This window comes from Rhinolophus sinicus, linkage group LG10, assembly GCF_036562045.2.
Source record: "Rhinolophus sinicus isolate RSC01 linkage group LG10, ASM3656204v1, whole genome shotgun sequence".
NCBI classification, from domain to species: Eukaryota; Metazoa; Chordata; class Mammalia; order Chiroptera; family Rhinolophidae; genus Rhinolophus; species Rhinolophus sinicus.
Window position 1 is genome coordinate 75,960,379 of NC_133759.1, and position 15,212 is coordinate 75,975,590.

At 44.2% G+C, this 15,212-nt stretch overlaps 2 protein-coding genes and 1 long non-coding RNA gene across 7 annotated transcripts in view; 2 read left to right on the forward strand and 1 right to left on the reverse strand.

Annotated features, from left to right (window-relative positions):
• The window catches only part of LOC141567266 (uncharacterized), an 18,992-nt gene extending 13,827 nt beyond the window's left edge, over positions 1-5,165 (forward strand). The window contains exon 3 of the long non-coding RNA XR_012489782.1: positions 5,027-5,165. This is a non-coding gene — a long non-coding RNA (uncharacterized LOC141567266). The remainder of the gene's footprint in view (positions 1-5,026) is intronic.
• Positions 2,922-8,935, reverse strand: GDF9 (growth differentiation factor 9). 5 transcript variants are annotated; one of them, XM_019756101.2, is made up of 3 exons: positions 8,403-8,935; positions 6,492-6,687; positions 2,922-5,342 (listed from the first exon to the last, which is right to left on the reverse strand). In XM_019756101.2, exons 2-3 carry the CDS (start codon positions 6,622-6,624, stop codon positions 4,369-4,371), a joined length of 1,107 nt encoding a protein of 368 aa, XP_019611660.2. In that variant the 5' UTR covers positions 6,625-6,687; positions 8,403-8,935; the 3' UTR covers positions 2,922-4,368. The 5 variants fall into 5 exon arrangements, with proteins under 5 accessions (XP_019611660.2, XP_074169604.1, XP_019611661.2 ...); XM_074313503.1 differs by having other exon boundaries at positions 8,409-8,923; XM_019756102.2 differs by having other exon boundaries at positions 8,389-8,923.
• UQCRQ (ubiquinol-cytochrome c reductase complex III subunit VII) lies at positions 8,923-10,244 on the forward strand. The gene is made up of 3 exons (XM_019756105.2): positions 8,923-9,079; positions 9,241-9,408; positions 10,045-10,244. The coding sequence occupies exons 1-3, from the start codon at positions 8,968-8,970 to the stop codon at positions 10,137-10,139; spliced, it is 375 nt and encodes a 124-aa protein (XP_019611664.2). The 5' UTR covers positions 8,923-8,967; the 3' UTR covers positions 10,140-10,244.
• Positions 10,245-15,212: the final 4,968 nt, after the last annotated feature.

Consider the following 15,212-nt stretch of genomic DNA (forward strand, 5'->3'; position numbering starts at 1 on the left):
CATTGGATGGACTTGGCAGCAGCATTCAGTGTATTTTTGGATCACAACAGAAAGGCTCCATGTCACACATCGCTTCTGGTATGGTAATTTCCGTCAAATAAAAACATCACGATGTGGCCTCACCACCTTATTCACTGGATCTGGCATCGTGCAATTTCTGGCTCTTCCCCAAAGTCAAAATGACCATGAAAGGTAAACGGTTTGAATCTATTCAGGACATCAAAGCAGCCATGACAGTGCAACTAAAGACGCTCATGAAAGAAAACTTCAAGAACTGCTCCAGAAAGTGGCAAGAATGATCGGATAAGTGTGTTCGAAGCAAGGGGGAGTGTTTTGAGGGGGATGAATGGCAATGTGTCTTTTACTGTGATAAATTTTTTTTATTTAAACATTCACCGTATTGTTTGATCACACCTCATATATCTTTGCCCCATCTTTGAGCCCAAGTTTCAAGGATAGAAGTGAGTGGTAGATGATGAAAAATTTTTGAACCATTAATTCCATCAGGAGACATCAAAACTTTGTTGTTAGGATCAACATTTCCCTTGACCCAGGTGGGTTTCAATGTGAAAAATTCTCATCTGTTGCATCAATGTCGATATCCTACTGTGACAGTATGCTTTTGCAAGATGTTATCATTGAGGGGACTAGATAAAGGATACCTGAGATCTATTATTTCTTACAATTGCGTGTGAATCCACATTTATCTTCGAACAAGTTTAACAATTCTAAAGATAAGATCATTTAGAATTCATACAGCCTGGTTATGCAGTACAACCCCAAAATGTATTCCTCCACCGAGTGTTCTGTGGTGACGAATGTCCACTGGTGGAACTTGGGTAATGAAAAGAAGTTTCCACTTCTGGTAGGTGATGTATCTTTCCTGGAACTGAGAACATTAGACTGTTCTAACCACACACATCCCTGGTCCATAGTCAGTGTTCAATAAATATTTATTCGATGAGCTATTTCTGAGAAAGTCATAACGACATCCAGGCACAGGATGTGAACTCAGCACACTGCCTGTCGGAGTGTTTCATCATGGAAAGAACCCAGCACCAAAGACAGGTCTATAAATGACTCTATAAACCATTCACAAAGCATTCAAGATGCCCAAAGTGTACAGCTGACCCTTATCTATATGTATCTAATTACTCAATTCTCTCATACAAGTTGCATTACGTAGTAAGGTAGGACAAAGAAATACTGTCAGGCCATCTGTAAAATCCTGTTCTTCAAATGCATACTGAAATAGTCCTGGTCCTATTAACAAATCAAGGCCCTTTCCAAAAACTGACCAGTAAATCTGTGGTTTGGGAAGGACAATTGCATTAGGAAGAAGTTAACTGCAAGAAGAGAACCTACCTGACTTGTCAATTCCGGTAAAGGATGAAGTGTGGATCCCCTGGTTGTGTTTATCTTTCCTTCTATTTAGACAACAGTTAATGGATAAAACAGCATCCTTTTTTATTGTATCAATCCATTCAGTCAATCTATATACTTACGGAATGTTTTTGGGACTGACATCCTGTAAAAGAATATTTTAAATGTTTTCACTTCTCTTCGTTTGTCATTTTATACATTGCAATCCCTCCAAAGTTACAAATTAAAACTGACCACTTAAAGTTTTGATATAGACCAAGTTTTTCCATCTGAGCATTTTTCTTTTATCACCTATATAGCCATGAATACTTCCTCCTTTACCCCATGAAAGAGCAACTTTATTTTTCCCACAGGCTGTCTAAACTGAGCTCTAAACCAAGTCCCAGTGGCTGCTGCCCTTGAAGCTGATTAGTAAAACACAAAGTATTCACCGTAACACAGGAGTTGATTTAAACAGATAAAGAGCAGGAAATTCAGAGCTGAAGGTAAAACCGGCTCCTGACATGGCCCATTGTTCCCTAGCACACTAGGGCACTCATCACATTAAGTGACCTCGTATCTCATCTGGACTAAATACCAAAGCTGAATGCATCTATTTAAGGCAGATGTGGCCTCATCCTTGAATTTCCAGATTTAAATCACTGTTGTCCTTTTCTCATTTATTTTCTAAAGTGGCAGCTTTTATAAGAGTAACCCAAGAAAAACAGGTTTTATATGAAGGAGGCAGTGGGGAGCCTAGTACATCCTCCTCAATTGTGTAGAAGAGAATCTTTGAAGTTTAAATTTAGTAGATATATCAGTCCTGAATATTAACACTATCTTGTGAGTGAAACTAGATTTACAAATAAAGTCTAAAAAAAAAATAAGGAAAAAAAAGCCAAGTATATAGTTCAAGCTATCGTTACTCAGCTGCAGCATCAAAACACTGTACAAAAATGTTTTTAAGTCAATTTTAGAACTTGCCTATAAGGATGAACTATTTTTCTGTTCCTAATTTTGTTATCGACATTGATACCTAACTTCCATCAGAACTACCCCCTCTTTTTCTTTTTGAAACCTTTAAATTGCAGACCACATTCCACATTCTGCCACAGAACTAGGCCATGAGAAAAATAAAAACAAAGAACAAAACAAATTCCTGTTTCAGAAAAAAAAGTCAGTCAGTTTAGGGTAATATGAGGAGTCCTTTAAGCTGATATACATTTCATGTGGTCCATTTGAAAACAGCCATATTTAAGGGAAACTTACTTTCAAATAAATTTAATGGCACGTTGCCACCATTACTCAAGCCCTTTCCATTCCAGATATTTTTTACTCCTAAAGTTGACAGAAGTTGATACAAAACCATTGAAACACCATTTATCTCTTAGACTTGCAGCTTTATTTACAAAAGAATAATGACTCCTTCAAGTTACACAATAAGATGGTAAAGTTACTTGGCAACTGGGCCTCCCTTTGTTTCGGTCATATTTTTCTGAAAACGTTTTCGAGATGAAAAAGTCATGAGCAGAACAGAGCATTTATGTTAGTATGTGCAGGTTTATAATGTGTATGCAAGATAGCACCAGGAAACAATCCAAAAATGAAATTAACAATTTTATTCATAATAGCATCAAAAGGAATAAAATTCTTAGAAATAAATTTAACAATTGATAAAGTGTAAAACTTACACTAAAAAATTATAAAACATTGTTGAAAGAAATGAAAGCTCTAAATAAAGGGGAAAATATACCATATTCATGGATTGAAGACTTGTTATTGTTAAGGTGGCAATACCCCCCAAACTGATGTACAGATTCAACACAATCCATACCAAAATCCCAGCTGACTCCTTTAGACACTAAACACTAGAAAAGATCACTTATAGGAATGGAAGTACTTCTTGCATCTAGGAGTTACTTTTGGTTTGTAGACCAGGGTTTTAGAAATCTGAGACAGAAATCACTGCATCAGTCCTAACTCTGTGCCCCTAGGGCTCTCTCAAGGTAGATTTATTGGCAACCCACATATAAGCTCTCATATCCAAACAAGACTCACTCTGTAGACCTAGTCACGGCCAGTTGGTTTAGTGGGAACAGTCCTAACCCCACCTGAAAAAATATATGTGGGGATGGAGTGATGGGAGCTGAGGGAAACTGGCAAAAACAAACAAAACAACAAAAGAAAAAAATGTTCCTTGATTTCCTTCAATAGGGTCAGAGATTTTAAATATACAAAGGAGAAAACACATTTTAAAAATCTTGAATATTGCCATTTTCTTGGGAAAAATCTGCAAGGCAATTTCCTTTAAGTAAATGGAACAAATGTTATATTGTTTGATGTGAATCAATCAATTTATACAAGCTAGCTCATGAGCAGAGTTAGTATATTCTGTACCAGTCACACTAAGACAACAGATATGGGTTTTGTTGCATACTCTGTAGTTCTAGTGAACCTCCCTTCATCAGGATTTAGGTAAAGAAGTTAGCCTCTCTTTTACTCTGAAAAAGAGATCAAAAGTTGAGCCAACACTAGCTCTTAGGCACACTTCCTCTGCCTCCCAAATGACCACATAAAAGCAATCTTTATTTAATAAACACACGCAGAAAACTTATGCCACTGCTAGAAATTTATTCTTCCATTAAATAAGACTATAACACTCTGAACTGTCTATTTAGAGCTGCAATTCCATCCAAGATAAAAGCTAATTAAGTTTTTTTTTAACATCAAAAACAAGACTTACAGAGGGGAATAATCGCTCAGGGAAAGAATTTTAAAGCTCTCCAAAATAATTACATTCATTGTACATGTGCAAATAAGAAAGGCAGATGTTATCTCCTTACGCTGATAAATGCCACTGAATGTGCTAATGTACACAGGTTCCTCCTTATACAAGACACGCTGCATTCTATTTAGATTTGACACATGAAGCTTTCACCTAAAGGCATAAAGAGGTGCACAGCATTGACGTTGCCAAAGAGACTCAAGGTTTTAGAGGACCATGTGTTAACGACAGGTGCATTTAGTGGCTATCATATCTTCATATTCTTTATAAGCGATTGAGCCATCGGGCTCAATGGTCAACACACTCAAAGGGCTGTATTTGGCGGGCACGCATGATGGCCGTGGTACTGAGGGGTCCAGCTGCTTCTCGCAGATGACATTCTGCACGACGGTGTGAACTGGAGAGCCGTACCGATGCCCGACAGCCCTGGGACAGTCCCCTTTACAGTAGCGAGGGTTATATCTATGCGGGGCCACAATCCAGTTGTCCCACTTCAGCTGACTAAAGCTAAGTCTAAAGTCATGGAGCTCACACTCATTTTGGGGAAAAAGAAACTGTTTGAAGTATTCACTCAGATTGAAAGAAGCTGGAACCAGAGGCTTCTTCAATTCCGAGCTGACAGCTTGCTGACCTCTCCGGTGACGGGAAGACCTTACTCCCTTAGCAGCCTCTTCCTCCATGGGATGGGCAGACAGACCTCTCTCCTGGCCAGGAGCCTGTGAAGGTCTCCTTTTATAGTGGAGGGAATCCCACCTGTGATATGCCTGAGCACTTGTGTCGTTCAGATATAAAAGCAGTGAGGGGGGTACCAGAAGAGGCAGCTTCAATGGACTGTCTGGGGCTGAAGGATGCCGCAGCTGGTCTTTCTCTTTCACGCAGGTAACATTTACAGACATGTGAATACTTCTCTTGTCAGAAGCCACTAGAGGCTGAAGGAGAGTGGTCACATCAACCTCAACCCACGTGTACTTCTTTCTAAATTCAAACCGTGAGTTGAAGGTAAAGGAGCGTGGAGCTGGAGGGCGAGACTTACGAGACGACTCCGGCTTGTTCATCACCAGGCTGTACATGCATTTGACAGCGGAGGGAAAAGAAACGGACTTGTTGAAGGAGTACAGCAAGACGGACTTCAGTAAGTGTTCCACAGCAGTAACACGATCCAGGTTAAACAGCAGGTCCATGGACGGAGCGGTTCCTGGGGAGAAAACAATCCACCAGTAGCACTTGAATACAAATCGAGCATAATAGGAAGTCAAATCAAGGAATTAGTTTTTCGTAATGTGCTTTCTCCCTTCTCTTTTCCCACTTCCTCAAGCCTCAAAACAAAAGCGGGGTGTGGGGGGGGGTGTCCTAGAGGGTATACAGAAAATGCAAATCATTGGTACCATAATGAATTCCCAAGAACTACAGGTGGATATTTTGTCACCAGAAAGTTGGAACAGCTTTGGTAGTGAATTAAAACAGGGAATTACTACATCCTTAAGTTTCACAATCTTAATAATTTGCTCCAAAAATAGAGGAAGCTAAGGAAAGTAGTATTTTTCTCTTGGAGAGTCTCTAGAGGGAAAACTATAATAAAAACACTAGGCTTGTTAAGACATTCTAAGCCCTAATGGATGGTGTCAATAAAGAAAGCTTAATTGTCTAAGTTAATTTGGAACACTTGAGATTGACAACAAATGGAGGGTCTAAAACCACTATAATAAAACAGGGTACCAGGAAGGAGGAAGGGTTTTAAACAGCCACAACTGACCTGTTGGATTAGAACCGTGAACAAGTGAATAAAGATTTTTTTTTTTAATGCATTGCTCCTTTCACACACAGTCACCAATGTACTGAGTCAAACTATTAACCAACACTTTGTTCTTGTAAGGACCTACTGTTCCATTTTGGGACCTAAGCTTTCCTCTCACAGAAAGGAGCAAACCAGGAGAAAACAACCTGTGTAAGCACACCCATAGCTGTAAGATGTTTTAGGCACATTTTCAGGCCAGCATTGGTAGAATGGGAAGAATAAGCAGCTGGAAGTCAAAATACCTGATTTCCAGTCTTGAGTTTATGACCTTGGAGAAGATACTAACCTTCTCCAGCAGCACTGTCCTCATCCTTTAGAGCCATTAAGTCTCTTCTAGCTCTAAAATTCTATCTTATTAGCCCATCTTAACCCATGAGGGCATTAGAAGAAACACTTAAACCAAGTAACAGATTTGCTTGAATTTGGATACTAAGTATCATGCAAAGTAAAATGCAATTCAAGGAGCAAGGCCCAGCTTCTTTCTGAAATTGCAATGCAGCCCGGCCTCTCATCTTCCCTCTATCCATTAACCAATCTGCTCCTACATACCTGTCACCTGGTCCGCAGGAACCCGCTTGCGCTGGATATAGGGGGTGAAGAGCCGAATGGTGTTGTAGAGGTGACTTCTGTTGGACTTAGGGATCCCCTCCTTGGTAGCATATGCCTTATAGAGCCTCTTCATGTAGTGCAAATCTCTGGAGTCTGGCTGCAGCCTGGGGGCCCCACCTTGCCCATCATACAGAACCTTAAAGAGAGGGGGAAAGAGGCCAGCTTTGTCTTTCCCATCTAGAGGCTGCAGCAAGGACCAAGGTTCCACCTCAGATTCCAACTCAGCACTAGCTGCAGTCTGAGCTTCTCTCCTAGAAGCCTGAGAACCAAGGTTAGCAAGAAAACATAGCCAGGAAAAGCAACAAAACCCAAAAAAGCATTTGCTGGGAAGCCCCATGGCTTGGAAGAACTAGCAAGGAGCAAACACACCAGTCTTCTTCCTAAAAGCCAGGAAGAGCCCAGGTTGATCTCTTAAATAAATGTTAGGTGTGTGGGTAGGCTAGGGTCACTTCTGTAATCAGACCTCAAGGATGCCTAGCTGAAGGTAATTTTTATCAGCTGATGACACCCTATTTCTCCAATCTGCCCTCATTAGATATGGATTTATCTTTCCTCTCCTTTTTCCTGTCACTTATTTAAAACCTCTTAAATTGTCATTATACCAATGCAGTAGCTACTATGTAGCTGAAAGGCTAAGAGAAATTGAGGAATGATTTTAAAATAAAACCACCTTTTTTAAAAAAAAATAAATTTCTTTTAGAGAGAGATTAGGATTCTTAAAATGTTCCTTAGGTGCTTAAAATGTTCCAAGGAGCATGGAAAATCTAAATAATTATTCCTGATGACATGCAGATCTGCTGTCACACAATTTATGGTATTGAGTTTACTCTTTCTCTCCCTTCATCCATCACCACCTGCCCCACTTTCAGCTGCTTAGAATAATTATTTACTGCATGTTGATTTGGAGAGTGAGAGAAAAGTCACAATTGGTATTGAAATTCCAGCGAGCATAGAACTGTTAGGTTGCCCAGTTCTCCCATGTAGTTTAGTACAGAATATGTACTTGTACTTGGAATACAATATTATTGTTTGAAAGAGGACATCACCTTTAACCTTGACTTATTTTTAAGTATAACATGTTGATGTCTTTACTTTGTTTGGTCCGCACATTCACCTATACATATTTAGTTGAAAGATTTAGAGGTGTTTCCAAGTGCTAGAAAACACATGAAAGTCTTACTTATTTCTTTATTAATCATTCAAATGGTGGTAGAATTTCCTAGGGTATTTGGGTTCTTAACTGTTACAAGTATTTATGTTCTTGCCTTGGAGCTGAGATCTGGTTGGAGATTACATAGTAGAAAAACGAGAAAAAAGTGCACCATGAATAGCTGAAATGAGGCAATACCCAGTGCCACCCCTAAGGAGAGACTGAACGGGAAGAAAGGCAACCCACACTCGTGGTACAAGATACAGGATTTAGGATGATAAAACTGAGGTATGTTTGCAAGTTTTAAGTTGCTTGCGAGCCAAGCCTCCCTGGCCCGTGCCTAAGAAGCAGGGTTATAAAACACACCCCAACTGTTGAATGAGACCTTAGTGCTAGATTACATATGTCCAGCAATTCCAGGAGCAAAACATTTACAGACAGTACAGCAAGTAGAACAGTCAGCTAGCTGCACAGGAAAACAGCATCCTTAAGCAGAAAGCTCTTTCAGAAAACACGGTAGCGCCGCACAGGTAACGCTACTTGCCTCTCCCTGGGAAGTACAGGGGGGACGGTGGGCGTCCTGGCCGACGGCCCCCCACCCCGCACACCCACCCCAGGCCAAGCTATCTGGGGACAGGGTCGGGGGGAGCTGGCTGCCGTGGAAGTAGCCTCTTCCTTCCCTCTTACCAACACGAACAGACCTTTACCAATTGCTTGACAAGTATTTGGGGACTCTTGTGGCTGAATTTGAGAAAACGTTTTTGTTCTATCCTGGGAGAGTCTACACCCTGCCAGTGGATCCTCAGGCGGCGGTGGCCCAGGGGAGCCCCAGATCTGAGTCCCTGATTTTGGTACTGGGGTCACTGATGGTCCGAAAAGAACCGAACCCAGCTGTAACTACTGCGCAAGACCGTGTAAAACACCGCCTTCGCTGCCCTGGGGCGGCACCGCCTCGGGCCTCAGGGGCGCTCTCCACAGCGGGAGGCCTCGCAGACGAGCCCGGCCAGCGCGGCCCTCGAGGTCGGCTGGCCCCTTTCCCGTCACCTCTTTGTCCCCCTCTGTACCCAGCTACTTCCTGTGGCTCCACCGAAAGGCGGGGGAGCCGAGGAGAAGGGTGAGGGCCGGGGGGGCGGACCCCTCAGTCCGAGTCCTCAGCGGGGACCCACGCCCCCCGGCCCAGGCACCGCCCACACATAGAGTCACCCGGCCAGGGCACTTCTCTCCGGAACGGGGGCCAACGGCTCCTTCCCCGGAGACAGCAGGAAAATGGTATGTTCCGGAAGTGACGTCACGGCCGCTAGAGCGGCTTCCGACACTTACCGGAAGTGGCGGACGGAGGCCGGTGCATCCCGCGACTGTGGAGGGCGAGGTGACCCCGGTACGGGAATAGGGTCCGGTGGCGTGGTCCTGGTGGCCCCCTAGGAGGGTGGGGGCACCGCCTGGGCTGGGGAGGATGAGGAGCGCCGGGGAGGCCCTGTCGGGTTGGGGGCGGAGCGTCCCGGGAATGAACCAAGCGCCGGTCCACCCTCGGTCCTGCAGGTGCCGCCGCCACCATGGGCCGTGCGTTTGGGAACCTGACACGGGTACGGCATGTCATCACCTACAGCTTGTCGCCCTTCGAGCAGCGCGCCTTCCCGCACTACTTCACCAAGGGCATCCCCAACGTGCTGCGCCGCATTCAGGCCTCCATCCTTCGCTCGGCGCCGCGTGAGTGCCCTGGCCGGGTCGGGGCTGGACTCCCATCACCAGCGCTAACTGCGGGGCCCCTCATCGAGCTCTTGCTGTCGGGCAGGCGCTCTGCAACTTGCCATACACACGTTTTCTCATTGAAAATTCCTGAAGGCCCTCGAACTAGTCATATCATCCTACAGATGAGGAAACTGAGTCACAGAGAACTTAATGACTGGCCCAAGGCCAATTGGGTGACTCCAGCGACTCCTCTGAGGTCATTTTTACCCACTTCTTTCTTAGGGATGAACTTGCTTAGTGTTAAAGGTGCAGTAGCACAACATTGTGAATTTGCCAAAAACCACAGAAGTGTACACTTCAAAAAAGTAGTTGACTGGTGGATTTTGTTATGTTAATTTTATCTCGTTATTAAAATGTTTTAAAATGTGCAACAGGGGAGAGATTGGGCAGGTTCAATGACAGAATTTCCTGGGTAGACCCATCTCTTGGTCACCTATAAAATGCATGTGTAAAATAGTGGTTCTTGATCCTCTGGTTTAAAAGTGTTTTTTGAAAGCTAGAGACAGGAGGGCAGGATCTGTTGTGATTCAGGAAGGACGGGACCCCTTTATTTTATATATGCTGACTGCTTACTCTCACTTTTGATTTTTAAAGCATTTGTGGCGTTTTATCTTCTTTACACATGGGGGACCCAGGAGTTTGAAAAATCCAAGAGGAAGGATCCAGCTATTTATGAAAATGACAGATGAGCAACTCATCCGAAGAATGGTTCCCTGTCTCTGAAAGACCCTTCTCTGGGAGAGGAGTCGACATTGTAGTGTCTTGAAGATGCAATAAACTTCTTATGGGCTGCACTGTTGTGAGTTTGCATTTTTGTGAGCGGTCCTTGGTGTGATTGCTAGCATTCAAGTTCATGAACTCCCCTCCCCAGATGAGTCCTGAACAATTTTGGCTAGTCTGGGAGTTTGGTGAAGGAGCAGGCCTCACCCCTTGTTCTGTTATCTACAAGAAAGTAACTGCAACTACTTCTGCAAGCTGACCAGTTGTGGGTGGCATGGACGGTGGGGCGTTTTAGTTCCTGTCCCTGCTCCCGTACCATGTTGCCCCGAAAATAAGACCTAGCTGGAAAATAAGCCCTAGCATGATTTTTCAGGATGACATCCCCTGAACATAAGCCCTAATGCGTCTTTTGGAGCAAAAATTAATGTAAGACCTGGTCTTATTTTCAGGGAAACATGGTCATAACAATAAAATTTACTAACTATATTGTAATTATGCTGTGTCAGGTACTCTTCTTAACCCTTTACACAAATAAGCTCTTTTAAACCTCACAGCTACCTTTGAAATATCATTGTTATGCTCACTTTGCAGAAGAGGACACAGGCACAGAGAGGTTAAGTAATTTGCCCTAAATTACACAACTCGTGAATAGTGTAGTTTAGCACTAAAGTTTATGCTCTTAAAGGTATACTATACTGCCTTTCCTCCTAAGGCAGGCCTTCCTTAGCCTGAGGGGAAGTCACCTATAAAAGGAGGGAGTGAGGTGACGCCTTGGCCTCTAGAGCTGGGGGCGCACACTGGTTGTACCAGGTTGCTAACTGGTTTTTAACCACTTTGGCCCCCAACAGTTTACTCGTTCTAGAGCCTTTGAATTATCTTTTTAATAGAAAAGTTACCTTTTTCATTTCACTACGAGATGGTTGGGGTAGGTGTTGGCAGTTTTATGCTTCTGCTTCCCTGCTTCATTTCTAGAAACCTAAGGACAGTTCCTGTCGGTCCAGAGCAGCAACTTTCACAGTGTAGCTCAGCTTCTCGCCCAGGTTGTATGTTCTTATATTCTAATGATTGTTCTTGACTTTTAGAAACCAAAATTAAAATCAAAACAAAAATTCAGTAAGATAAATTGCATTGATTGTGAGGCAGGAGAAGGAGGAATGGTTGAGTGACATTGGGTCCATACCCTTTAACTGTTGCTTCCTCCCTGTGTGACACAGGCATGAAACCCACATTCCTGAGCTTTGAACTTGTCCACAAAACAGATGTGTTATACAAAGCCATAGGGTTGCAGTGACAGTGAAATGAGTGATATGTAATAGTCTGGCAGGGTGGTGCAAGTCTGAAGGATAGCTGTACGATGAGACCTCACCAAACATGGTCTAATTTTCCTATTTGGCTCTTTTCCCAAATTTTTTCTCAGGGCTTGCTCTGATCTGCAACATTTGGGTCATGGACTTTTTTGAGAATCTGATGCGAGCTGTGGACCTGAAGAAGGTGTAAATGCACCCATCCTTAACTTTCCATGGTTTTACCAGGTCCACACACCAGGGGAGGACCACTGTCATTCCTTAATCTCTCACTTTCTCCCTCTGATTTTAGCCCCAAGCTTCCTACGGGCGATGGCCCCCTTTCCCACCCTTTTGACTTCATTTCAAAAGGGTGACTGACTCCTTTGGAGATAACAGCTCAAAATCAAACATCCCTTTCTCAGCACTGAGCACATTGGTCTGAATCCCTTTCATCCCAGAAGTGCCCTCCTGAGAAGCCCTCATAGAAGCTGAGCTGCTCTGGGATAAAATTGTTAAAGGCTGCTTTAAGCCTGTCTCTCACCAAAGGGCTTCCCTCCGTAAACGTGGGGGCACAGAGCTCTGTGTAGCAGGGTGCTGAGGTGAGGTAGAATGTCGTGAGTTATCTTAGCTCAGTGCTCCTGTACATGATAAGAAATCTGCGATAATTTTCCTCACTATTCTATCTGTAGAAATCGTTAAAGAAAAGGAAAACTTGGGTGAAGTCTCTTAAGGGAAAGAAGAGGGACCACTGCTATGAGCCTCAAGGCCTGTAACCCATCCATCTGGATCCTCCAGCCCTGGGTGTGGCTTTGACACCTGGGGCACAGCTGATGCTTGTTTGGTCCTGCTTTTCTGCAGCAGTGCTCCTTCCCCCATAAGGACTTTATCTCCCCGCTGCAGAATGGAACTCTGGCCAGTCTGCCAACACAGCCGCGAACATGTGGCCCTACCTAGGACAAGCCCACAGGTCCGTGCCAGCTCCAGCCAGCAAAAGAGCGAATATACTTTGACCCTTTGTTGAAATTTTACCTGGAAAAGTTTTTCCATTTCAGGAAAGTCTTTCATTTTTTATTAGGTATCTCCTGCTCAGGGACAGCAAAATAGTTTCCAATTACTGTCAAGCCCTAATGATCTCTCCACCTGGAATGTATTTCAGACATCTGCTGGGGTGTACACCCTCTTCCGTCACCTCAGCCACTTACCTCAGAAGCAGACAATCCCTGGGAGCTGTGCTCAGAGGTACCAAGCTATAAACTATCAAACGTGCTTCAGTCTCCTTTTCATCTTGTAAATTAATCATTGGAACTGCCAAATGTCAGTGTCAGAGGCCTCAGGGACCTCCCATCTCACTGACAGAACAAGAGACAAAAGCCCAAGGGGAAGGGCTGGCCTGTGCTCAGTTACTCTACCTAGACCCCCACTCCCACCTCCCAGCCAAGCATTCTTCTCATTATGGCTGAAATTGTTAAAGCCTGCTTGGGCCTTTCCCTAGAGGAAGGAGCATTTAGTTGCGTTTATTCAGCAAAATACTTGATTGCAGAGAGCCCGTGACTTTTAAACATTTTTAGTTTTTTAAATGTCAGGAATAGGCCTTCAACAATGACTCAAGGGGATGGGATGGCGGTGGACAACTGCTGTAGCCTCAGCTTAATGTGGCCTGGATGCCACTTTGCTTTTAAAAGTTTGATTTTTCTTTCATATTTAACTTAAAACAACAGCAGAGTTAGTTTAGACCAGGGGTGTCCAAACTTTTTTCAACGTTTTTTACCAAGGGCCATATGCGGTAAAATACACAAACAGCCGGGCCACTCAATCGAGGCGAAGTACGTATTGCCTCACCTGGTTTATTTAAGTAAACTAAATATATTTTTGGAATTTGCTGCAGGACAATTAACAATGGATTGCGGACTGCAGTTGACCCGTGGGCCGCAGTTTTGACACCCCTGGTTTAGACCTATGTTGAAATGCTCTCCCTAACAGTGGTTCCTTCCATAGGCAGTAACTGATGATTCCTTTCTTTTGGGAGGAGAGGTGGCATGTAAGATAGAGGCTTGAGCCACAAAGACTTCTGCTGGGCTGTCACACCCATGATGATGAATGGTCCTTTTTTCCGCTATGCACAGGGGCCTGGGACCCTCCCTTGGCTGTGGTGTTGGCTTTATAAGTTAACACAGAAGGCTAGCTTGATTTTGCTTGGAGCGCAAGAAGGCAGAAATGGAGGATTAGTGCCCATTTAGAAGTAAGCAGTTTCCAAATCACATTTGGACATCACTCCAGGCTGAGTAAGGGGAGGCTGGCACCGAGGCCACAGACCCAACTGACTCTGGGACATCACGTTGTGCAGTCTTTTGCTTATCTAATCGGATTTGTGTTCTTACCCAATGTTCACTGGGTCACCACATAGCCTCTTCCCCATCCCACAAAAGTTCCTAGTTCAGCCCCTACCTGGGGTCATTCAGGATCCAAGCTCAGGGTAAAGAGAAGGAGCAGCTAACCCGTCTCGAACTCGCAGGGTTGGTTAGGTGGCTTTGGCGAAGGTGTGCTTCTCAATGTTCCTAAAGTGCAATCAGTGGTGTCTCCCTCCAGGCTTGGCTCCAGGGTCCTGAGAGGACGAGCCGGGACAGACAGATCTGTGGAGTCACACCTCTCACGGTCCCGCCTCAGGCTCACCATACCACCCTCTTCCCCCTTGGCAAGACAACTGGTGACCATTCAGCACCTTCAGCTGTGCTGCATCTCATCCACTTTTTCTTGCGGAACAGGCAGGATCTCAGCATATATCTAACCTCTGAAGATGAGAAGGGCCTTGGGAAGAGGTATCAGCAAAGTTTTCATGGCGATGTCAGGCAGAAAAAGAATCTTGTTGCATTTGTCTTGTTGGCTAATGCAGGTCATAGGAAGATCTCAAGTCCTGTAAATCTCTTTACTCAGAATTCACACCTTTCCCCCAAGTTTATGAAAATGCCCATGTCATGTAATGAGCACGCAAAACTACTCATGATTTAGGTACATGCCCTGTCTAGGTGTAGAAAGCCTGCAGCAATTGCTAAGCCTGTGGGTTTGGGGCTTTGGAGATAGCTCAGCCCTGGGCCTGCTTCCATGAGGCTGCTAGGAGGATATGCTCTTTAGAAGGCCCCAGTCACCTACTGGGAGGAAAGCCCGTAATTCAAGGTTTTGTCACCACCACACAAGCTCTCCCACTGATTTAGGAGCCCCTGCTACCTCCTCATTCACCTTTTTAAAAAACAGAAGAATCAACCTATACTCGTTCATTCAATCCAACCATGGTTCAAGTTAAGTCCTACACCTGTTCTGATTGTCCTTTCCCTGGGAGGGGGCAGGTAGGCCACAGTTTGAACTTTCCACAGCCAGGTCTCCATTCTTCTAGGGAGATGATCTCAAGCAGATAATTAGGATGACAGTCCACCTACACAAATAGGGGACCTGGGGCACTGTAGACCATGCTAGCTGAAGCATCCTCCCACCGCAGGGAGATAAGGGCCTTATCCAATTGCCTGTAACACAATAGATCAGTGCTTCTTTCCTAGACAAGGCTGAAATGGGTCAACGCTATTTCTGAAGACCTCATTATTAGAATTCTATTTTGATTAAAGTGATCTCACTGAGCTATTTTAGAATCAAAATCTGGCGAGGTGCCTGGCCTCCCTTAATGGCTTCACGTGGCTTTCAAAGGGGCGGGGGTAGTGCTGACTTTTGCTAAAATGGGTGAAAGGGTCCACGCCAGCAACACAATCA